This window comes from Cannabis sativa, chromosome 6, assembly GCF_029168945.1.
Source record: "Cannabis sativa cultivar Pink pepper isolate KNU-18-1 chromosome 6, ASM2916894v1, whole genome shotgun sequence".
NCBI classification, from domain to species: domain Eukaryota; kingdom Viridiplantae; phylum Streptophyta; class Magnoliopsida; order Rosales; family Cannabaceae; genus Cannabis; species Cannabis sativa.
In genome coordinates, this window is record NC_083606.1 from 58369681 (window position 1) to 58395112 (window position 25432).

Consider the following 25432-nt stretch of genomic DNA (forward strand, 5'->3'; position numbering starts at 1 on the left):
AACCAAAGCCCCCGTAGATGCTTTCTCGAATAATCTCTGGTCACATCCCTATCCTCCATTTGAAGAGGCGCAATGATGAAATGGGAGTAGATATCGTCAGCCAAAGAAGCCTCCGCCCCCATTTTCCAATCTCCAAGAGTGAAATGATGGAAATAGATATGAACAGACAGTATTAAATGCAAAAGATCTTCAAATAAAACCTCAGGGGAGAAGAAACGCAAGGAATAAGAAAGAAATTGGAGAAAGATAGTAACTTGGCAATAAATGAGATGGGATTGTTTGAAATGAGAATAGGGTTCAGAGCAATTAATGCTCCTAATAATGAAGCAAGAGTAATTAAAACAACAAAATGAGTAAGGAAAATAGAAGGAACCACCACTGTACTGTTCAGGGTGGACGAGAACCACCACATTCGGGATCAAGAGTACACACTGAAGACGGTTTCTCATGCCTACTAGAAAGCTCCAGAAAAAGAAAAGCTCATGTATTTTTTTTATAATTTAACTTAAAAATAATTGTAATAACTATAGAAGATATAACTGTTTTGTAAAACGGGTTATGAATATTCTTGTAATCTTTTTTATTATTGAAATTGATTTTTGTAATTTTTATTTTTTCAAAACTTAATTATAACTATTTTTTTTTTTTTTTTTTTTTAAATTAATTCAATTTCTGCTGAAAAAGCATTCATTTTGTTTTCCAAAAGAATTATTGAGAGCTAACAAAAACAAGATAAAATAAAATGACCCAATCTCTAAGCGCCATGTCATTAAAAACACGTGTATTTAAATTTCCTGGACCAAAATACCCTTAATCTAATTGTGTAGAAAGACAATTATAACCCTATGAACACACTCACTCATATACACTCTCTCTCTAAGTCGTCGTCCCCTACGGTCATCGCTCTTTTTATAGTGTGCCCAGAAACCTCCTCTCCTCCGATATTTCATCAAATTCACCAAACCATACTCGAGCTTCGCTCTCTGATTCATCAATGGCGGATACCTATTGACCCAAGTACATCTGAAATCCGAACCCATTGAGATAAAGTGTTGGATTACTCAGAAAATGGAGATCCGTCTTAGATCAGGGTTCTGTTCTGTTCTTCTAATCATTCTGGTTTGCTTTGGACCACGTGGTTTTGGTTCTGTCTCTGCTCAGAATCGAAGACCCAAGAATGTTCAAGTTGCAGTTCAGGCTAAGTGGTCAGGCACTCCATTACTATTGGAAGCTGGGTATGTTGCTGTTGGTTTATTTGCTTTTTGTTATGTTGTGTGATAAGTTTAGTGTACATTTTAAAATGGGATTTTTTAATATATATGCACATGATGAGTATTGATACTTGAGTTACGTTATCATGTAAATATTTGATTTATGATCGCATTTTGGGTAAGAGAATTAGAAAATGGAAGTTGTCTATGATTGCGTTGTTGCTATAATGGAGGGTGCTAAAGGATGAGAAGTAAAGAGAGGTTCATATGATGTTAAAAAAATGCGAAACCAGAATCAAACTGGAGTAACAATTGAAGGAAAGAATTGCAGAAGAAAGAATTATTGTCAGCTGAACGGTTATGAATAAATTAATTATGACAAAAAAAAAGTTCTTTGTGTAATATGCTTTACAAGATTTGGTTTCAAAATTTATCTTTTAGCGTTTGGTAATCCAGTATAGTTGAAGGTTGAGGTGTGTTTGCACAAAATTGCTTGCCCAATTATTTTTATATACATATGCTTGTATACTCTATTTGTTAGTTTGTTATTTCTTTTATATTCTTACAAATAATTAGAGAAGTTCCAAAGGTAATTTAGTTATGCTGGAAGGGAAGAGAGTTTGTCACAATAGAAAAGATAGGAGGGTTTAGATGAGTGATAATTTAGGAATATTCACTTGTAAAATGGCCTTTGAATGCTTAAAAGTCCTGGTTTTTCTACAAATCTGTTCACAATTTTACTGTCATATGGAAATGTCCAACTCCATCCAAAGAAAGATGTTTCTTTGGCTGTTGTTTTGGAATGGAATGGGCGCTCATTAGGTGTTACAGAAGCGAAGGCCCTATCAGTCCATTCCTTTTGGTTGGTGTGTAGTTTGTAAGAAGAATGGAGAAACAGTAGATCATTTTTTCTGATGAGGAATAGGTTGTTCAAGGACTATAAAGTGCAGCGGGCTGCTCATCAACTAGTTCAGGTCTAATCAGTTCTTTTATTTCATGGAATAAGAACTAACAAAAGCTATGTAATTTGGCAGCCATGGCTATTTGTTGGGCCATATTGTTAGAGTGGAATAGAATGATATCGAGGATAAGTTGGATAACTTGCGACTCTTTGGTCTTAATAATGCTAGTTTTAAGAAAGAGTGATTGCCCTTCTCTGACCCTTACTGCTCTCCTGTAAAGGGTTCCAAACCTGCACACCCTTAAACTACAAGCTTTGAGGCCCCTACGTTTTATGGGATATTTAAAGGCTTTCTACAAACCTTTCTATAATGTAAGGGAAGCTTTTTGTCTTCACATGCTATTAGTAAGGTTTTCAAAAGGTAGTTTACTTGCTTACTTGTTAGAGGAAGGTCTTGAAGATATGATTAAACTAATAGTTTAGGGTAGGGGGCGCTAGCAAGCAAGAAAAGGCCCCAACCTATAGATAGGCTAAGGCCTTTACTAATATTCTAATAGTTGGCGAGGCGCTTCTTTCTCAAAGTCAAGTTTCTTGCTTGTTGCTTTAGAAAGAGGGGCACTAACATTTTTTTGGCTCTTTACCGGCCCGGAAGTTCAACAAACGTAGATATTGGAGGCTATCTGGTTATTTAGTATTAGCGTAAAAGATTCAAAAGGATTTTGGTTTGATGATTTGGTTAAGGATTGAAGTTTTCTTGATGTAACTGCAATAGTTTGAAATTTTATTCTGTAGAGTTTGGTTTCTGTTTGCTGCTGGCTGAACCGCTTTTCACCTTTATATTTTGTTCCATGATTAATATTGTTACTTTAATTTTTTTAGAAAAGAACTATCTTAGTTTGATTTCTCTTTTTCAGGCTTCTTGTATTACTCCCTCATTAATACAATTTGCTGTTAGTCTTCAAAAATAATGCTATTGACGAAATCTATATTTTGTATGTATTTTTATTTGTTAAACCCTTCCTAGTGTATTCAAAATTATGGGTTTACATTTATTAAAAACATATTGCTTCCATTTAGTAAAGCTATTTTATTTTTGGAATTTTGGTTAGATTGGAATATTTGGTTATACAATGTATATTAAAGATAACACATTTTTTAAAGAAAAAAAATATATTTTTCATTCAAATGCAACATTTATTTGTTAAATTTTAATTTTAATCAGCTGTAATTATGCTTTGTTTGTTGATGCCCTAGTTCTCCTATTTATTGTCTTTGTATTTATACCTTTGGTGCTTGTAATGGCAGTTGGAATAAAATTCTTGTCACAACTTCTCTTATTCATTTATTTTTTTGGGATAATGTTAGAATTTGGAATGAAAGAGACTAAGATGAATGAGGTTCCATCTCAAAACCAATTGAGAATGAGAAGAGTAATCCATTCATATTATATATGGTATTTTTCCACACATTAGCAATGTGGGGCTAACTCTAATACACCTTCCTCACGTTTGGATCTGGAAAGTGTGGGTATAACAAACGACCTTTAAGAAACCACATGGCCGAATGTGACATTTGAAAAAATCCCACCAAATTGGGAAATTTGTAGATTTTGAAACAAGTCTCAAATGGAAGTTAAAAGGGAGATAGCGGAAGTTTTTCGTTTGGCTCTGATACTATATCAGAATTTGGAATGAAAGAGGCTAAGATGACTAGGGTTCTATCTCGAAACCAATCGGCAATGAGAAGAGTAACCCATTCATCTTATATATGGTATTTTATTTCCACACATTAGTAATGTGGGACTAACTCGAAGAGATAATAAATATGCAAATCATTACTCTACACACAATTTACTTTTCAGTTTTGGGAAAAAGTAATATCATCTGCGTAAATGTTATTAGTTTCTGTTTCAGCATTTTCTTGACTTGTGAAGATTTATCTTGCGTTTGTTACAGTGAATTATTATCCAAAGAATGGAAGAATCTATTCTGGGACTTCACAGAGGGCTGGCTTAATAGTGAGAAAGATGATGTTGAGACTTATAGTAGTGCTAAGGATTGTCTGAAGAAAATTTTAAGACATGGGCGCTCTCTTTTAAGTGAACCATTGGCATCGATGTTTGAATTCTCTCTTACTCTGAGATCAGCCTCCCCAAGATTGGTGCTTTACCGACAACTAGCTGAGGAGTCCCTTTCATCTTTTCCTTTTTCTGATGAAAATGGTGTTGCTGGGGAGCTTTCAGAAACAAATGAGTATGTGCCGACTAAAAAGTCAGATCTCTTAACTGTTGGTGTAAACCCAAAAAGCCCTGGTGGAAAATGCTGTTGGGTAGATAATGGTGCCACCCTGTTCTTTAATGTTGCAGAACTACAATTGTGGCTTCGCAGCACTACTCGGTAAGAACTGCTTTATCTGTTTTTTATGCTCTTTCCCTTTACATGTTTGCCCTGGTGGAAAATGATGTTTATGTTTATTAAAATGTTGTGCCTTATACCTATACATATTTTTGTTTCATTGGTTTTCAGTACTGGAGATTCATTTCAGCAGCCTGAACTTTTTGACTTTGATCACATCCATTTTGATTCGAGTATTGGAAGTCCAGTTGCTATCCTTTATGGAGCTCTTGGAACAGATTGCTTTAGAGAGTTTCATTTCACTCTCGTCCATGCTGCCAAAGAGGTCCATAACTTGCATTATAGGAACGCTATTCCACTATGTTGTTCCTGGAGCCACTTTTATTTTTTTTTTTAATTTTTGTTGTTGCTTTTTGAATTTGCATTTTAAATTTCCATTTTCATACCTTACTGACAGAATACTAAGTTAGGTGGGTGTTAGATCCAATTATCTTAAAAGCATAAACATTTAATTTTTGAGGGTTTGTTTTCTAGTGCTATAGGTTTTTACTTTGCCATACAAAATTTAGTTGGCTAAAGATTTTCGCATATATGTTTCCAGCTATAAGTTTTCACTTAAATTTTTTAACTTCCCTGTAGCTATTTATAGTAAGAATTCTAAGTACTGTGGTTCTGTTCTAGAGTCTATTATGTGGGCTCAGATTGTTTAGTTAGTATGCAATATATAAACAATAATTGATAAAAAGATGATAAGATACATCCGTGTTTACAACTCATGAGCCAACACAGTAGTTACTTTTATTTTTCTGTAATAAAACCTCACAATATCTGATGAATTATAATATTTTATTTTATTTTTCTTTTTGTAATTGGCTTGGTAGGCATTCCATTTTTGTCATCAGTTCATGTGTCTCCACTTAGATAGTTGATATTTATGTTGTTAACTTTCAGGGAAAAGTTAAGTATGTTGTCAGACCTGTATTACCTTCAGGCTGTGAAGCACAATTTGGCCATTGTGGTGCAGTTGGCACACAAAATTCAGTAAACCTGGGTGGTTATGGTGTAGAACTCGCTTTGAAGAATATGGAATATAAGGCTATGGATGACAGTACAGTAAAGAAAGGTTGGAACTGTTTGTTGTCATTGAATGCAAAGTTCATTTATTCTGATATCATCTGAAAATTCTCTGCATTTTAAATTTAATATAATAAATTATTCGTCTGCTTTTTCATTTCTAATAATCTGTAACATGTTTTAATTATTTCTCTACAGTCATGTAATATTTTTGATTTCTGCTGTCACTCAGAACTTGCTTTCCTTTAAAATTTGATGTGTATATATATTTTTTTTGAAAAGGGAAAGGGTCCGCAAGTCATAGACAGGACCCTCCTAAAAATGAATTAATAAACCTCGCTTATGGCGGAGGAAAACCATTACAAAGTGATACAAAGGATAGTTAGCACACCAAAATTGCTGAGAAAAGGGTAAGGGGGATTTTTTTTTTTACAACAATGCATTCCAATCTCTACATAAATCTAAAAAAGACAAGTCCTCAAAAAACTTGGTTTTAAAAACCCAAGTAGCTGTCCGGAATTTAACTTTCTCCCACATGTCCTCTACTGAACACCCAACCCCTTCGAAGATTCTAGCATTCCTTTCCAACCACACAGCCCAAATTATTGCTAGTATTGCCGTTCTCCAAATCTTTATATGTGTATATATATTTTTTTTGAAAAAGAGAATGAGGCCAATGACTAAGATTGACCCCTCCTCCGACATATATAGAAAGCCTCACTTGTGGCGGAGGAATACCATGATTACAAATGTTCTATCACAAACATATAAAACATTTAAAACAACATCACAACAGCTAGACATATACCAAACATATACTGTTATACCACACTACACAACAATCTCCAGTCACTACTCAATTCTAAGAACGAAAACTGCTCAAAGCTTTTAGTTTTATAAACCCAAACAGCTGTCCAAAATCTAACTTTTTCCCACAAGTCTTCAACTGGAGCTTCAATCCCTTCAAAAATTCTATTATTTCTTTCGAGCCAAATAACCCACATAATAGCTAGAACAGCTGTCCTCCATAGGTATGATCTACCCTTTCTACCCCCCACCTTGCTCACCATCATTAATGAAACTGATTGGGGAAATACCCATTGTATTCCAAATTCGTTCAGAAGCTTTATCCAAAGTTTTTGAGTTAGACAACACCCTAAGAACAAATGAGCCACTCCTTCACTACTTTTCTTACAGCAAACACACCACCCCGGGGACAAGCAAATAAAAGGTCGCCTCTTTTGCATCATAGGGTGCACATTGATTTTTCCTAATGCGACCAACCAACCAAAGACTTTCACTTTAAAAGGACATCTGCTTTTCCATAAGGTCTTCGTCCAAAACAGATCACCAACATCCTGGTCTGAAGTAAACCAATTGAAAGCTGACTTACAAGAGAAGACTCCACTAAGATCTGGTTTCCACACTCTACTATCCTCTGATATGTTGAGCAGCCTAATATGTTCCAGAAGTTGTAGTAGTACAATAAGATTAGGCATTTCTCTCTCCATCAAATTCCTTCTAAACTTGAAATTCCAACTTGCAACACAATTTCCTACCTCTCCTTCAATGGCAACAAGATCTTTTATAGTCGCGTTTTTCGCTTTTGATAACACTGCCAGATCCGGAAACCGATTCTTTAATGTTGTATCTCCAATCCATATATCTTCCCAAAACCGAATAGTTGTGCCATTGCCCACCTTGAACTTTACCAACTCCAAAAATTCACCATAAAGTTCTGAAATATCTTTCCAAGGACCTCTTGGGGATAGTCTATGACCTGATTTAGTATCCCAACAATTATCTGCTTTCCCATACCGGCTTTTGATTACTTTATGCCACAGTGAATGTGATTCTAACGGATATCGCCACAGCCACTTCATAAGGAACCCTTTATTTCTCATGTCTAACCTTCCAATAGCGAGACCTCCCTCACGCTTAGATCGACACACCTCCTCCCACGCCACCAAATGATCCCCACCCATTGAATCTCCTCCTTCCCAAAGAAAATCTCTCATCATTTTTTCTAACGATTGTAAAACCGCTTTTGGAGCTTTAAAAAGGGAGAGATAATAAATCGGAAGCGATGAAAGAACTGATTGAACTAAGGTAAGTCTACCACCCCTGGATAAAAATGAAGATTTCCATCCATCAAGCCTTTTAGCACATTTTTCCAAGATCGGTGCCCAAAACAACTTTTTCCTAGGCGAGCCACCCAAAGGCATTCCAAGATATGACATAGGCCAATTCCCTACTTCACATCCAATGTGTATATATATATATGTATATTTGTTTTTTAAGAGATTAAGTGCTCGTAACCAGCTAAGTCCTCACCTTCCCATTAGAAATTTCTCATCAGCTGTTGTGGCCAGTTTTTGGATATGGTTGGAAATAAAGTTTAGGGTCTTTCAAGATGGGGAAGATGGTCTTTCATCCATTTGGTCTTTAAAATGAAGGAGCTCAAAGTTTTTTCTTTTCCAGTGCAACATAATGATTGGCCCTTTGGTTGTAATCTTAGATGACATCTTTTTTTTTTTTTTTTGAAAAAGAGACATTCAAAAAAGACAGAGGTCAAATGTCTTTGGCTGACCTCCACCCAAATTTATTAGAAACATAAACTCTCACATTTGACGGAGGAAAACCATGGTAACATGAAGACTTGCCATCTTTTATATTGCTGTACAATCTATCGTTTTTTATTAAAGAAAATTACAATTTTATAATTCACAAGAAATATTTCTCAGATGTTTGTGTTTGAGTTGTAGGTGTCACGTTGGAAGATCCTCATATTGAAGACCTCAGCCAAGATGTTAGAGGGTTCATATTCTCTAAAATTCTGGTTTGTATCCTTTACGGTTATAATTTTTCTTTTTTTGATATCATTTATATTACTGTTGAATTTTTGTTGACTTTATGTTTCGAAAAAAAGAATTTTGTTTCTTTAATGTCATCCCTCTACCATAAGTGAGGCTCCCTAATAAACTTGGGAGGAGGAGACATATGACCTCTTTCTCTTTTTCAAGGAAAAAAAAAGAGAAGATAACCATATCATATATATATGTATATATGTATAAATGTGTAGATAGAATGATAGATTATATAGTTTGTGGTTTATATGCTTCTACTCTCATAAAATTGTAGTCTATGTGATTCTCTGTTACATTAATATTAATGTATGTCCCTTCACTTACAGGAACGCAAACCTGAACTAACATCAGAAATAATGGCTTTTCGGGATTCTCTATTATTTACAACAATATCTGATACCCTTGATGTTTGGGAGCTAAAAGGTTTTGTGTTGAAAGGCTTTTCTTGTATTAGATATAGTAATGTTTGAGCAAAAATGACATTCTTTTCAACAGATTTAGGACATCAAACTGCACAGAGGATAGTTCAGGCATCTGATCCTCTGCGGTCAATGGAAGAAATCAATCAAAATTTTCCTAACATTGTTTCTTCTTTATCTCGTATGAAGGTACAGAAGTCTGTTACAGTAATTTAAGTTCGAACATTTTTTTGTATTACAATTCTCCCAAACTTATTTAACTGTGGTTGTCATTTTGCAGCTGAATGATTCAGTAAAAGATGAGATAATTGCAAATCAGCGAATGATCCCACCTGGCAAGTCGTTAATGGCACTCAATGGTGCTTTAATCAATATGGACGATGTGGACCTTTATCAGTAATGCTTTTTGCCCTCCCCAAGTTTCTTTTCCTCCATTTCTAGTTGCAGCCTCAGTGACGAGATTGAAACTTTGTAGTTTGTAGTGCTATCCCAGCTGTGAATTTTAGGATAGTTGTGAAGTGGGGTAATAACTATTTTACTAATTTTTTTAAAAAGAAATAGTTAGGGCTGGGTCCCGAACCCCAGAACATTTACACACAGTCACCACAACCACTTGAGATGTCCTCAGATGAACTTCTTATTACGAAGACAAACAATATGGAGGATAACGTTTATTTTTGATGAGATAAATAGTGTTTTGGGAGATTAGGACTTCTCTTTGATATCTGTTTTGTATATTTCGGATGCCTGCATGCTGTTTTGAAAAACTGTAACAGGCTTCTGCCTTCTTTTATATTGGGAACTGAGTTTTTTTAAATTGTTTTCACATATTCTATGATTTCCTTCCTCTGATTCTCCCACTTTGTTTCTTTCCTTTTTCTATTTATAACTCCTTTTGTATTTATATTCATTCTTTTGGGGCTTTATCATTATTGCCTCTAGTTAAGGAAATAAAGAAAGAAATATAATCATTGGATTCCTGATGAGCAAGCCATTGGGCATCTATCCTTTTCATAGTCGCTAGAGTTGTCATTACTGGATTCGACTATGTTTGAAATATAAACTCTATATGTGCTCATATAATGCGCATGTGCATGTAAAAAAGTTGTTTCCTTTGTTTGGTTGTATAACTTCTGTTATCTGTTAACATTTTTAATCTTTTCTTTTGTAGGATGGCTGACTTGGTACATCAGGATTTATCAATGGCTGATCAGTTTTCAAAACTCAAGGTGAATAGTTTTTATCCTACACGCTTAACTAGCTGGAATGCTGTTAGATGATCAACTAAGAGGGATTATTCTCTGAACTATTTCTTCTGGTTGAACAAAAGTTTAATGACCATTTCTTCTGTTTTGCCCTGTCAACTCCTTTTTATTATTGTTGAAAAAGGCACTTGACCAAAGGGTTTGGTGTCTTCTATGTTGGCATCATTGTGTATTTATGTGTCTTTGTTTACTTGAGCCTCAGCTCTTCGTCCATTTTTTTTCTCAGATAAAATTTTATCTGAGCGAAGAAATATTGTAGGCTTGGTTCTTTGCTTTCTTCTGTAAATTGTTGACTACTTTTATAGTTTTATGCTATTGTGGAATGCATAAACAAAGATGGTTTTGATGTAGTATTAAGTTTTTGTATATGATTTTGGTATTATGTGCTTCAGTGTTTGAACATGAGTCAGTTTGTTAGCTGTGGCTGTGTGTGAGTCTAACTTTAGGCATATTGCCTTAGCTGTTTTCCTTTGATGGTTAGATTTAGTATTTATAAAATAGTTCCCCTTATAAAAAGAAGTTTTGGAGGATAGGTGGGTGGCAACATGGCGGGTTTTAAGGCTAGAAAGTAACAAGGGAATTATAAATACCTTGAAGAAAATTAAGAGAGGCTTTGGGGTAAAATTAGGCATTGGTTAGCCATTTGCCTTTTTAATGTATAAGGAGTTTAGAGATTTCGTTAGTTGAGTTATTTAGAAGATGACAATATTTTATATATGTTCTTCTTCACTTTTTGCTGTTTGTGTGGGTATCTTCATCCATTGTTGCCTGCTTGTATTATTTAATCATTAATAAGAAACTTTGATGTCTGGTTAAAAGAAGTCTTGAAGGGAGACCTGGAATTAGGATTTTACATGACAGAAGCAATGCAAATTGAAGAAGCAATATTTTACTTTGGTCTTCCCTGTACACCCTATTGCTGTTTTGCATTTCGTACGTCAGTGAATTTACTGTAGACTTTTAAACAAGATGGCCAATGGGAGGTTCTCTTTAGGCTATTTGTGGTTGGAGGGAGAAAACGTAGGAAAGAAGATGGAGAGCTACATAAGTGGAGGGGAAAGGAAGGAGGGATTTCTTTGGTGTGTGTGGAGTGGGTGTATTGGTTTTTTAGAGGAAAGGGAGAAAATTGCATCGAATTATATATGAAAGCTTTGGTCAAATGTTAGGACTAAAATATTAGTAGCAAGAATAGAATTAGTTATGATTAATAATGTGCTGAGTTATTGTTTTTCAAGTGGCTGAGTTGTACATTTTTGTAGTTATGAGTGGTTCTGTGGTGGCCCTTAGTTATAGTTGAGTGAGCCTAGCATTTAAGAGAGGCTTATTTTTCTTAGAGGTTAGCTGATTGCTTGTGTATTTTGGGAGAGAAAATCTGTTCTGGAGATCTCCAAGTGTCTCGGAAACTTGGAGCTTTGTAACTCTGATATCAATGAAGATTAGTCTCTTGATTTCATATCTAGTCTAGTCTCTATCATCAAATTGAAGGGGGGAATTTAATTATCCTGGGTGGAAGTTACTCTAAACCTTGCGCACACTAATCTGTTATTAATCATTTCAGACAAAATAATTGAGGTAAAAGACTGGTAATGTTTCCTTCCTAGATTTCTGTAGGGAATGGAGTCTGTTGATGTAAAAGACTGATAATTTGTTTTGCTTTGATTTGTTGTAATTTTCTTTCTGTTATTGTATACCTAAGCTTTGTTTACCAAGGTTTTCCTCTGCCACAAGTAGCCGCACACGCGGGGGAAGGGGCAGTCTAAGACAAGTGGCTTCTTTCACTTTTTCAAAAAAAAAAAAAAAACAAAAAAAAATTGAGGTTTGATCTATTCGGAAACTAAAGATGCTGACAGTAGTATATAATTACAGATTCCTTCTACCTCTATACGTAAACTCCTGTCAACTATGCCTCCCCCAGATTCCAGTACGTTCCGTGTTGATTTTCGCTCATCTCATGTTCATTATCTTAATAACTTGGAAGAAGATGCCATGTATAAGCGGTGGAGGAGCAATTTAAACGAGGTAAGAATTAAATTTTTCCTACAAATATGGTTACCTACTTGTATGGCTTTTGGTGTGGAGCTTGATGAATTTTGACAGATTAATTTCTAAATGCATGCAGATTTTGATGCCAGTGTTCCCTGGACAACTTCGTTACATACGGAAGAACCTTTTCCATGCGGTTGCTATTATTGATCCAGCTACCATATGTGGCCTTGAGGTAAGTTTATGTCTTTCTATGTAATAGTGATTATTTATTGCATTGTCTGCATACTGATATTTAAATAATTGAATCTTGCAGTCAATTGACATGATGTCATCTTTGTATGAGAATAGTTTTCCAATGAGATTTGGGGTTATACTGTATTCATCAAAGTTGGTCAAGCAGTTTGAAAATGGCGGTGGTGAAATGCATTCTTCAACAGAGAAAGACAATCAGAATGAAGATTTGTCGAGTTTGGTAATTTATAGTTTTAGCTTTTTCTTTTTCTTTTCTTTCTTTCTTTTCTCCTTTTTTTGAGATATTGAGGGAGGGGGGATTTGAACTTGGGACCTCCTCTTTGTGAGGAGAAGTGTGGAACCAGTAGGCTATGCCTATGGCCACTTTTCTTTCTTTCTTTTTATCTTCTTCTTCTTCTTCTTCTTTTTTTTTTTTAATCTTCTCGCCTACTTGTCTTAAGGTCCTTTCCCAAGTTTCTGGTTGAAGTGGCCATGATTGGCTTTTCTATGTCTGGTTTATGTTATACAAACACTCTTCCTTTATTTCTATATCTTTTTTCCTTTGTAGTTTTGGGGCTAACAAAACGATCATACTCTTGCTGCAGATTATACGTCTCTTCAATTATGTAAAGGAAAACCACGGGATTCAAACAGCTTTTCAGTTTCTGAGCAATGTATGAGTAGTTCTGCCTTTATATTTACCTTTATTATTGTTTACATGCTCATTAATCCTTATTGCGTAGAAAAGAAAACAAAGCAATTTTGCTATACAGGTAGTTGCTTATCGTTCTCTGTTTGGTATCAGAACCACTGTAATCACTTTTCTGCTTTTTCTCAAAATTTATTGAAATGCTTTGCTTAAAGGGAAGAAGAATCCTGCCATCACATAATTGGAACATTTGTATGATGCAGTCTTTATGGGAGAAAGATAAGAAACTAGGTAGCTTTGTGGGTTTACAATACCAAAGAGTTTAAAGGTGTTATGTTTTCTGTAAAATCCTAGTTTTGTTGCTTTGTTTGTGGTTTCAACTTTCAACCACATGTTTTTCCTTGTAACCCCTCCCACTTTTTTCTTTGACATCATTTGGTAAGATGAATAGAACCTTATTTGTTTACTCATTTTTTCATCAATGTTATTTATATAATATCCTTTCATCTGATTACAAATACAGTTTATAATAGATTGTCTATACATGTGACAGATAAATAAACTGCGGACTGAATCAGATGGCCTTGCTGATGATGCTCTAGAAATGCACCATGTGGAAGGAGCATTCGTTGAAACTGTGTTGTAAGTTTCAACTTCTTAGTTTCTGATTCTTTACTCTATTTTATGAAGATTTATTGCTCTCCTTTTGCATTCTTCTTTGCAATCTTTTTGAACTATTTTCCTGTTAATTATTCAATTGTTTTATAAAGTTCTGAATTTTATAGCAAGCTCATTTGCTAAGCAATTGGAGACTGTTTTTTTAATTTCTTTTATATTCTGTTGTTCGTGGACTGCTTGTCCATGCTTTCTTATAATCTTTTAATAATAATAAAGTATCCGTTTCCCATTGAAAATGACTGTTATGGTTCCCTTCTTATACTGTATCTTCAGTGACCTTTTGTGGAGAACTTGGAAATATGCACACTTCATTATGATCTGAATGTATGATGTCATTTTGTTTATATAGGCCAAAGGCAAAATCTCCTCCTCAAGATTTATTACTGAAGCTAGAGAAGGAACAAACTTTCAAGGAACTGTCTGAGGAAACTTCGCTCTTTGTCATTAAGCTGGGTTTGGCTAAGCTGCAATGTTCCTTGTTAATGAATGGACTTGTCATCGATTCAAAAGAGGTATTGTTTGCGATTGGTTATTTTATTTTATTTTTTTATTTTTTTGAAAAGGGAAAGGGATCACTTGCCCTAGACTATTCTATTATTTACACTTAATTATTTTGAATATATATGGATTTTACTGAGGTTCTATCCTTTTTTCTTCTTCTTTTAATCTTAAGATCTACCATATCATCCTTTTTGTCTATTAAAAAATGCTTTCATCTTGAGGTAGAAGTAGGATATACGGGAAATTAGTTCCTCTTGAGTGTAAGGAACCGAGGGGTAAGATGGAAACTGATTTATTAGGTTGCCCAAAAACTTTACTGACAAAGAACAATTCAACAAAATATACCCGGTTTCTCTTCTCACCTCACCTATCATAATTAAAGCTAGTGAAAGGTTTATCTGGTTGGCGGGAATGACCAAGTTAGGTAATTTTAGCTTCTCTTGATATGGATAATTAATTAAAGATTTAGTAGGCTAGCAACATGATAGAATTGTTCCTTTCAAAAAATGAAAAATGAAAAAAACAATTTTTTTTAGAATTGCTATTTTCTTTCTTAGCTTTCAGTTTCCTTTTCCCTCTTTACTTTAGTGCTTGTTCTTGTTATACTCTTGAATCTTAGTTCCTTGTAATTGCAATTGACTCACAATCATCATTGTTATGTTTGTGGTTTAATTTGATTAGGAGGCTCTTATTAATGCGATGAATGATGAGCTCCCCAGATTACAGGAGCAAGTTTACTATGGGCATATAAACTCACACACAGATGTGCTTGACAAATATCTTTCAGAAAGTGGTATCAGTCGCTATAATCCCCAGGTGCAGTGATATATCTTAAGAGAAATGTAGGAATAATGTTATATGCATTTTAATGCTAAATTATGTAATAATTTTATGTAGATTATTGCTGATGGAAAACCACGTTTCGTTTCTATGTCTGCATCCATCCTTGGAGAGGAAAATGTTTTAAGCAATATTAATTACTTGCATTCTCCTGAAAGTAAGTTTCTCTAAAGTTGAATCCTTTATTTTCCTTAAAAATCTTGCTTAGTCATTCTTGATAGGTGTTTTATTTGATCCTTTGCAGCTGTTGACGATTTGAAGCCTGTGACTCATCTTCTCGCTGTTGACGTTACATCAAAAAATGGGTTGAAGTTGCTTCATGAAGGCTTACGCTATCTGGTTATTATTTATGACCAAGAATATGCATTTCTAGCTCCTCTTATATCATAGCACATCTATCATAATTGAGTTTTAATCACTGACTTCATTAGTCTCTTGATTTTTAATCATGCAGATGGAAGGATCTAAACTTGCTCGATTGGGTGTGTTGTTTAGCTGCAATCATGAAACTGATGCTTATAGTCTCTTTTTCATGAAGGTGTATGAAATCACTGCTTCCACATATAGGTTTGTTTAATTTACTAAAAGCATAATGATTAATTACGAATGGTATGCGTGGATTATTCAAGTACTTTGTCATGTCATGTATTGTGCAGTCATAAGTTAAAAGTACTAAACTTCTTGGATCAATTATGCTCATTCTATGAGCATAAATACCTCTCTATGGCTTCTGGAGCTTTGGGGACCACTCAAGCCTTTATTGATAAAGTCTGTGAGCTTGCTGAGCATAATGGATTATCGTCCAAAATATACCGTGCTGCTCTGTCTGATTTTTCTGCTGAAGATTTGAAAAAGGGTTTGAGTAAGGTAAAGATTTTTGGCGTTATTGATCTTTGTATTACAGTAAAGATAGCTTAATTCTGGCTTATCTTAGTATAAATCCAAATCCTCCCCCCCCCCCCCCCCCAAAGCTAAAATGATTTTTGTTTCTTATTTATTTATTTGTTTATTTTGTTTCTTATCAAAGTTATGGTTCATGACAGATGGATTTCTGAAAGAGGATTCTATCATAATCCATCTTTATGAATTGTGTTTATTTGTTTAGAATTATCACTTTTCAGCTTATGCTAGAGTGTTTATTCACAGTTCACAATGATATCCAGGTGGCAAGATTTTTGTACACACAACTTGGGCTTGAAATGGGTGTCAGTGCTATCATTACTAATGGAAGGGTGAGTGCCATGTTGACATATTTATTCAGATGGATGTCCATGTTAAATTGTCTTTACCATTTATGTAGTTACAATTTCTTCTTCTTCTTCTTCAAGAAAACAGTATAGTTATTTTCATCTTTGTAGTAATTAAGAACTCGTAAGTGTAAAATGAAGTTATTACTATTATAACAACATAGTTTGGACATTGGCATATAGGTAACATTATCTGTAGATGGGAATATGTTTTTGAGCCATGATATGCATCTTCTGGAGGCTCTGGAGTTCAAGCAAAGAATAAAGCACATTGTGGAAATTATTGAAGAAATAAAGTGGCATGATGTGGATCCTGACACACTTACAAGGTTTATTGAAATGCAAACTTCTCTTGGAATCTCATTTTTTATGTGTGTGTGCGTGTGTATATAAATATATATTCTCTCTCATGAGATGGAAGGTTTAAATGATGAATGATCTGTACATTTGTTTCTTTTGCTAATATACTTGAAGGTTGTTAACTGAATTAATTACTATTCCAAGTACAAAGATAAGTTAAACTATGCTTTCTGCAGCCTGCTATGCTGTGGATCGGAGTTCTCCAGAAGTAAAATTTAGATAATCTCTTAAGAAAGATAGATTAAAAGATAAGAAACTAAATTTTTGTAGTATAATCCTGCTGACTGTTCTGGGTCTCACATCTTCTGCTAATTGTGATATGCATGTGGTCTATTAGTAGTTTGTGTATGTGGTTGCTCGTGGTATCTTCATTAGGCCACACAGGAAAGCAAAAAGTTGGTTGTTAAAGCATAGGAAATTAGAAATAAAACTATTTTCTTGCATTGGTTTTTTTCTTCTTAAATTTGATTTTTTCTTAAATAAGAACTTAAATTTTGATAGTTGGTTTTAAAGAAAGCACACCATTTATGGTGTTAGGAGGTCAGAAGTAGAAGTAAAAAGAGTAGTAGGAAGATTATTAGATGAATTTAGGGTAGGGAACTTGTTTGGTAGAAAGATACTAGTGAGACTCATCTCTTATTAATATAACTTTTGTTTCATATAAAAAATACTTCACTTCTTCCAACTCTTGCAATTAAGTTATCTTCATTGTTTTTGTGCTATTTTATTCCAAGCATTTTCAGCATGGTCCATTCATTATTTATTTTTAATCCATGCCTAAGGAATTTATGATGATATTCATAATGCAGCAAATTTATTAGCGATATTGCTATGGTGGTTTCATCTTCAATGGCTACTCGAGATCGTAGTTCTGAAGGTGCAAGATTTGAGGTTTTACTCGCAGAACATAGGTATTGCTATTTTCTTTAAGGATCTTATACTTTTCCGGACAAAATTCTATTTTTCTTACAAAATAAAAGTGAAGATTTTCATTTCATGTTTGCTAGGAGTGGTACACTATCTTGTAAATTTTTCTAAATAAGGAAAGCACAATTGCATGAAAGTGAAATCATGCTTTTTCATATTTTTCTCTATTGATCGGAAAACCAATTGGCTTTTGAAAGTAAGAAATGGTTGTGGTTATGTGGAGTTTTGTGGTAATAGCAATTTTAATTTGGGTGGTGAATTAACAAACTACTTTTATTATTATTATTATTATTACTATCATCTTCTTACATATTTTCTGCTCTTAATCCTTTGCAGTGCCGTTCTTTTAGGCAATGAAAATGCAAGTATTCATATTGATGCAGTCATCGATCCTTTGAGTCAATCTGCCCAGAAGGTTTCTTCAATTCTTCGTGTTTTATGGAAATACATACAGCCAAGCATGAGAATTGTACTAAACCCTTTGGTGAGTCTATTGCCATTTCATTCATAATCATATGACTACTTTTGATTAGAATGTTCAGCACATGCTATACTTTTATTGATCATGGTTTCATAAGATTACACATCTTGAGTAACTAAATTTTGTCTTCCTTGCAGAGTTCCGTAGTGGATCTTCCCCTGAAGAATTACTACAGATATGTAGTACCATCTATTGTATGCCTGACTCTAATCTTCAGTGAATTCAAACTTTTTTACTTTTGAAAAACTGTCTACCATTTGTTTGGTATTTATTTAACTCTTGATACTATATGCAGGACGACTTTAGTAGCACTGATTACACGATAGATGGCCCTAAAGCATTTTTTGCAAACATGCCCTTATCTAAAACCCTGACAATGAATCTTGATGTTCCTGAGCCATGGCTGGTTGAGCCTGTAATCGCTGTGTATGTTTTTTTTTTCTTAATATATATATATGTATATATATTTTCAAAACAAAAACTCATCCTAAGAGAGATGAAAGAACCTTTATATTGCTTAATAGTAACTTTAGGTGATTTTATGTCAACTTTGTATTTTTACTCTCTCCCTTTGATAATATTTCTTATTCTCGATTCTTATAACACGCACACACATGTATTTAATTTCGTAGCACTGTTCTTATCTCTATTCTGTACAAATATAAAACTGCTTCAGTGCTATTAAACTTTCGAAACGTTTCATTTAACTTTTCCTCATTAGCTGTAATTTTTGACAGCCATGATATGGATAATATTTTACTTGAGAATGTTGGAGACACACGAACACTGCAAGCTGTATTTGAACTTGAAGCTCTTGTTCTCACTGGTATGGTTATGTTTTTTCAAGATTGCATAAAATTTTTGCTCTTTCATATACTTTGGTGGAAATGATGACATGAAAGATTGCTGTGTTTCTATTATGCTTTAATAATCGATGTCTAAGCAGGTCATTGTTCTGAGAAAGATCAAGATCCACCCAGAGGCCTTCAGCTGATTCTTGGCACCAAGACTACGCCTCACTTGGTTGATACACTTGTAATGGCCAATCTAGGGTATTGGCAAATGAAAGTCTCTCCTGGTGTTTGGTATTTGCAACTTGCTCCAGGTAGAAGTTCTGAGCTTTATGTTCTCAAGGATGATGGTGATGGAAATCAGAACAAACAATTATCAAAGCGTATCACCATAAATGATTTGCGGGGTAAGGTTGTTCATATGGAAGTCATGAAGAAGAAGGGCAAGGAACATGAGAAATTGCTGGTCTCTGATGATGATGACAGCACAGACGTTGATGATAAAGTTAGTGATTTTTTCATTCGCATTTTATTGTTTACTGCTAATATCAGGAAAACTGTTTATTATATCGGTGTGTAATTGTACAAATATCTCCTGGTTAAATTTTTTTAGGGAAACAGCTGGAACTCTAACTTTTTGAAATGGGCTTCTGGTATTATTGGTGGAGCTGAACAATCAAAGAAGAGTAAAAGCACATCAGTGGTGAGGGATTTTATAGTTCATTTGCTTAAAGCCCTTTTCAAATTTCGCCAAAGATTCCTTTTTCGTTATGAACTTGCTGAAGCTATTTACTTTTTAAGGGGTCATTAATGTTCCAAACGATTCGATTCTTGTGTTCTTTGTTCTTCTTTGTATTATTTTCTGCTCATATACTTATTGTTAATTTTTTGTGAGTCTTAATAGTTGAGAAGAGATCTTGATAGGGTTTTATATCGATCTAATGTGGCTTTACATTATGGACTCTTAACTTGTCTATTTATTTTATTTGTTATTGTAACTGACATCAGATTCCTCGTTAATGCATTTTATGAACCAATTTGGACTTCTTTGGATTATTGAATTATTGATATGTCTGTTTTCAGGAGCAAGGAAAGGGTGGGCGACATGGAACGACAATAAATATCTTTTCTATAGCTTCTGGTCACTTGTAAGTTTTTCTCCTTTTTGTTTTTGTTTTATCTTTTGTATATTTATATTTATTTTTACACGGGACAAAAATTTGATTTTGAGTGATGGAAAAGGGGATTACAGAAAGGAGGGCAAGATATCAAATCTACCTTGACATTTTTTTAGTTGTCTTCCTCACTGAAAGTTAAGCCAATATAGCTCCTGACCATTTTTTTCTTCATCAATTTGTTTTGTTGAGAGAATGCCCAAGGGAAGTGTAAAAGAATTACATCAAAAAATAAAAGTAAAAATACAATCACATAATAAGCTCCCATCCCTGATGATCAAATCAGAAAGTAAACACTCTTGAGGCTTTTTTTTTTCCTTCTTAAAGTATACTCTATTTTAATGTTTGCTCGTCGTTTAATGTCTACACAAACTTACCATTTGTCGTTTTGTATATTTTTATTTTGTAGATATGAACGTTTTCTGAAAATCATGATTTTGAGCGTCTTGAAGAACACCAATCGTCCAGTTAAATTCTGGTTTATAAAGAACTACCTCTCTCCTCAATTCAAGGTTGTGAATATTTAGTTTATAATAATACACTGTTGTTTCTTTTCATATGGGTGCTCTTTTAATGGGTATTAGTAATGAATGATTATCATTAGATAAATTTGAACTTCTGTGCTTAATTTTGCTATCTAATTAAAAAAAAAAAAATCTCATATTTACATTATATAGGCTGGGATTGTTCTATCGGAGCTGAGAAAAAATAAAAATAAATGTTATTTAACCAAAAAAGAGAAAAAAAAGGTTGCATTTGAGTTAGATATTTTTGATATATTATACAAAGAGATATATATATATATATATATATTTAATTAAGTAGTTAAATTTAGTATAGAAACTCGAATCTCTTTTTTATTAGTTATTAGATTAAAATCTAATAGTTTAATATTTTTAAAATTGATTTTATAGTTATTCTTTTTAGTAACCACCTGAATCATCTTCCATAATTGTATTAAACATTAAATGGAATAAATACACAAATCACTTTAAATACTCAAGTGTGAGTTTTTAGGATCCATATGGAACATAACTAATAAAAGTCGGACACCAATAATATCAACATCCAGTGCTCAGCATATATCAAAAAAATAAAAAAGAAACAAAACAAGATTAATAGGATAACTTTTGTCGATCTCGTGAGAAATGTTCTATATATATATATATGTATAAATATATACATTAGATTTGTGTTTTCTTTTGTTAAATGTGTTCCTTATTTCACTTTGTTTTTTATGTTTACTAATTGAAGAGAAGAAATGAAAAGAGTCTTAACATAGATGGGCTTCTCTGAATTTTTTTGTGATATGCAGGATTTGATACCTCATATGGCTGAAGAGTATGGTTTTGAGTATGAACTAGTCACTTACAAGTGGCCTACATGGTTACATAAGCAGAAAGAAAAGCAGCGAATCATTTGGGCCTACAAAATATTGTTCCTGGATGTTATTTTCCCTCTTTCTTTGGAAAAGGTATTTTATCTATAGTGCTTCCTCATTTCTTATTCATTGTTTGATTTGAGATTCTCAAACCTAAATTTGACATCTTCCACCTATATATAGGTCATCTTTGTCGATGCAGATCAAATTGTCAGAACAGACATGGGAGAACTCTATGACATGGATATAAAAGGAAGGCCTCTAGCATATACTCCTTTCTGTGACAACAACAGGGATATGGATGGATATCGCTTTTGGAGACAGGTTATTATCAATCAAATCCCAGTCTATTTCTCATTTTAACCCAAATTAGATGGTTATTAATTTTAACCAGGGATTGTTATACTGTTATGAATGCTCAGAAGTCATCTACTCACCCCCACCCCCTAAATGCATTTGTTTTTTTTTCTTATGGAGCAGGGTTTCTGGAAAGAACATCTGCGCGGAAGGCCATATCATATTAGGTTAGTACCTGCTTTTATTACCTTAATCAATTGAAACCTTACCCTTTTTTTTATTGCATTCATAAAGGAACTTTAATTATCACTATATTTTTGTCTTCAGTGCTTTGTATGTAGTTGATTTAAAGAAATTCCGGCAAACTGCGGCAGGAGATAATCTGAGAGTTTTCTATGAATCTCTTAGCAAGGATCCAAACAGTTTAGCTAATCTGGATCAGGCAAGTAGTTAAAGTCATTTTGCACAATTTGCTTTTTATTGGAATCAGCGGTGTGCTTTGGTTGTTCAGTTTCTGTTTTTGGGCTTTTTTATGTTGCAAGCAAATGTTTAAGCTAGAAAGTAATATTTTTGATACAATAGTCTGAGTCTGAGAACTGATGGAAAATCTCCAAGTCCATTATTCTTACAAATAGGAGGACATTTACGAAATCGAATGTCTCACTTTACAAAGTAGAGACTATTAGTTGTACTGATTAGACTATATACGATATGCCCAAGTGCTCTTATGCTCCTATGTATGCTGTGTGTTCTTTCTCTTTGCTTGGTTATGTGTGTTTCAAAGCTACATTCTGTTTATTATAACTCGAAATTATTGTGTGATCTTAAAACCAAAAACACAATCAGCTTATTTTTGAGATGTTTACTGCCCCTTAATTTACATTCTATCAAACATCTGAGTTCTTGCTTGCTTATTCTATGTTCTGGTTTATGCTGATTGCTACTTTTTCATATCCAGGATCTTCCAAACTATGCTCAACATGCTGTACCTATCTTTTCACTCCCACAAGAATGGCTGTGGTGTGAGTCATGGTGTGGTAATTCCACAAAATCAAAGGCCAAAACAATTGATCTTTGCAACAATCCTATGACAAAGGAACCAAAGCTTCAGGTAGCTTGCATGGTTTAATCTTATTTCAATAATTTTACAAGAACAAATCCAAACCAAACCAAACCAAACCGATGTTTCACATTGTTACTTGTGATTAATTTTCTTTGTATTCTCTTTTTCAAGAAAAAGTATGAATGGTGAAAATTTTATTAAACCTGATTATTTGTTTCACGGTTTTTGCAGGGTGCTAGAAGAATAGTTTCAGAGTGGCCAGATCTCGATTTAGAAGCAAGACAGTTCACTGCAAAGATCTTAGGTGATCAATTGGATGAACTCACAGGGGCCACACCGTCTCCGAATGAGTCACAGACTTCAGTAGCGGATCATTCATCAGAGGACGTTGAATCTAAGGCAGAATTGTGAGAATATATATGGTAACGAAGAATATTTGCTTCATTTACTATAACCCATTGCAGCTCTGGTAGTTCTCACCAATACATAATTATACCTCAAGGTAGTGGCCTTTGAAAACCATAAATCTCTACTAAATATTAGATATTTTCCCCAAAGCCTAGTTATACAGAGAAGAGAAGAAATGCCTTAGTGTCCAATTTTTGTTAAACATTTTCCTACTGGCTTAAGAAAAATGGCCCAAATGAAAGGAATTTTGAAGTCAATTTATTATGGATAGATTTTTACTAATAACACATAGGCATTTTGGTTAACTTGCTCTATTTGAGCTTGAAGGCAATGTAATTTAGAACTTTAATTTTGGTGTACCATTTAGTGATTGAAATTTACATATACTCTTTTATCTACTATTCAGAGATCGTACAAGTACTATACACCTCGTCTATCATTGTGTTCACATAATTGATGGTTGCTCTCATAACAAATGTGCTTTAGTTTGTGAAGTTTGGTTTAACAAGTTCACTCAAGAATAAGATTAGATTCTGTTTGGTTATACCTTTCACTTAATGGTTGATAAAAATGAGTAAATTGGGTTTGTATATTAAAAATATAATTTGGTTGATAAAATTGACTAAATTTTGTTTGTACATTAAAAAAATGATTTACAAAACATTTGTTTTTGATACGTATGGACATCTCTTTTTCAACTCAAGCTTCTTTATTCACATTAAACTAGCATGATCAGTATTATTGGCATAAAAATAGTCACAGCGAAAAATAATACAATATATAAAATGAATAATAATACAATATATAAAATGAATAATAATACAATATATAAAATGAATGAGATATTCATTTTATTGTAATTGGTTTTAAGATTGAACTCTCTATACATTCTTAAATTCTAATATAGCTGAGCGAGTAGATATTAATAGAGTTATTTTTACTTTTAAATTCTAAGATACTATTTTTTATAAAAAATTATATTTTTACGTTTAAAGAATATTTTTTTACATTTTTACGGTATTCTATAGAAATAACACGAAAACAATAAGAAAATTACATAAAAGTAACATGAAAATAACATCAAAACAACAAAAAATAACATACAGATAACAAAAAATCAACAACAAATTAACATGAGTACAACAGAAAAAGACCGTATTTTCTGAAGATAAAATTAAAAAAATTGTAAAAATATTTAAAATTTTGTAAAATCGTATTTTTGTAATTTTTTTTGTTATTTTTGTGTATTTGTGAAATAATCCCTATAAATATTTGAGAGAAAGCATTGCTTATGGATGAAAAATGGGTCCACCAATTTTATAAGAGCTATTTATAAAACTATATGAAAAAGAAATAAATGTTGATATATATAGCATAAAAATTTAATTACAATAAATATGATATTTTTTTAAAAAATTTTTTTTTATGGGAAAGAGGTGTCAAACGAACACCCAGCAACATAAATAAGTACCAGTATAACCAGAGTCACAATATAAGAAAAAAGAAAAAACCGCAAACTAAAGAAATAAAACAAGAAAACAATAACTATCCAGAATTGAGAGATCATTCAACATAGTCGTCCAGCACACTCTAGTCGAGCGCCATTTGAGAGACTGAAGCGAAGGTGGTGTTGTTGTTGTATGCCCAGTCGAGGATGTTATGCGCCATGTAATTGCAGCTTCTTGTAATTCAAGAATTTAAAAAATAAAATAAAATAAAAAACCCAATATATCAATTTAAGAAAATATCAATATATGTAGTCTTTTATAAATTTATTGCCTACTATTTTAAATATATTCTTACAGTTCTTTCCATTTTATAATTATATAGTGAGTTTTATTTAATTTTATCAATTATTTTTGTAGATCTCTATTTTGATTTAGTCTTTTATTACCTTATATTAATTGACAATAACTTTCTTTTTCTTTCTCTTTTAGATCACAAATTATATGATGAGTTTTTATTTATAGATTTGTCAATTTTTTTTTTCGAGATCTCTATTTTCGGTGAGACTTTTTTTAATTTCTAATATTTACTAATCTCTATTTTGATTTTGGTCTAGTCTTTTATTATCCTATATCGTTTGACAATATCTCTTATTTTTTTAGACCACAAATTATATGATGAGTTTTTTTTTTCACAGATTTGTCAATTTTTTTTTTTTTTCGAAATATTTTTTCTTGATGAGGATTTTTTCATTTTTAATCCTTTTTTATCTCTATTTCGGTTTTGGTTTAGTCTTTTACTACCCTATTTTTTTTTATATATCTAATACTCTTTCTCTTTTTTTGTAGGTCACAAATTATATGATGAGGCAAGTAAGAAA

The 25432-nt window shown here is 33.2% G+C and overlaps 1 protein-coding gene across 1 annotated transcript; it reads left to right on the top strand.

The window, feature by feature from the left end:
* Window positions 1-850: 850 nt before the first annotated feature.
* Window positions 851-23507, top strand: LOC115725486 (UDP-glucose:glycoprotein glucosyltransferase). The gene is made up of 37 exons (XM_030655025.2): window positions 851-1235; window positions 4068-4508; window positions 4638-4791; window positions 5418-5589; window positions 8306-8379; window positions 8734-8830; window positions 8903-9015; window positions 9107-9222; window positions 9998-10055; window positions 11958-12110; window positions 12211-12309; window positions 12391-12549; window positions 12914-12982; window positions 13511-13599; window positions 13985-14147; window positions 14818-14952; window positions 15034-15133; window positions 15221-15315; window positions 15431-15543; window positions 15633-15843; window positions 16140-16208; window positions 16407-16552; window positions 17393-17494; window positions 17847-17994; window positions 18129-18185; window positions 18287-18417; window positions 18729-18817; window positions 18938-19287; window positions 19396-19485; window positions 19866-19930; window positions 20367-20469; window positions 21273-21431; window positions 21522-21662; window positions 21819-21862; window positions 21963-22077; window positions 22594-22746; window positions 22930-23507. Exons 1-37 carry the CDS (start codon window positions 1069-1071, stop codon window positions 23107-23109), a joined length of 4920 nt encoding a protein of 1639 aa, XP_030510885.1. The 5' UTR covers window positions 851-1068; the 3' UTR covers window positions 23110-23507.
* The last annotated feature ends 1925 nt before the right edge of the window (window positions 23508-25432 follow it).

Bases quoted from the DNA above. Each gene is read 5' to 3' on its own strand.
- LOC115725486 (XM_030655025.2), top strand. From the start codon at position 1,069: ATGGAGATCCGTCTTAGATCAGGGTTCTGTTCTGTTCTTCTAATCATT. The intron at 5,590-8,305 runs GTTGGAACTGTT...TTTGAGTTGTAG, and splicing joins TGACAGTACAGTAAAGAAAG to GTGTCACGTTGGAAGATCCT. The intron at 21,863-21,962 runs GTTAGTACCTGC...TTTTGTCTTCAG, and splicing joins GGAAGGCCATATCATATTAG to TGCTTTGTATGTAGTTGATT.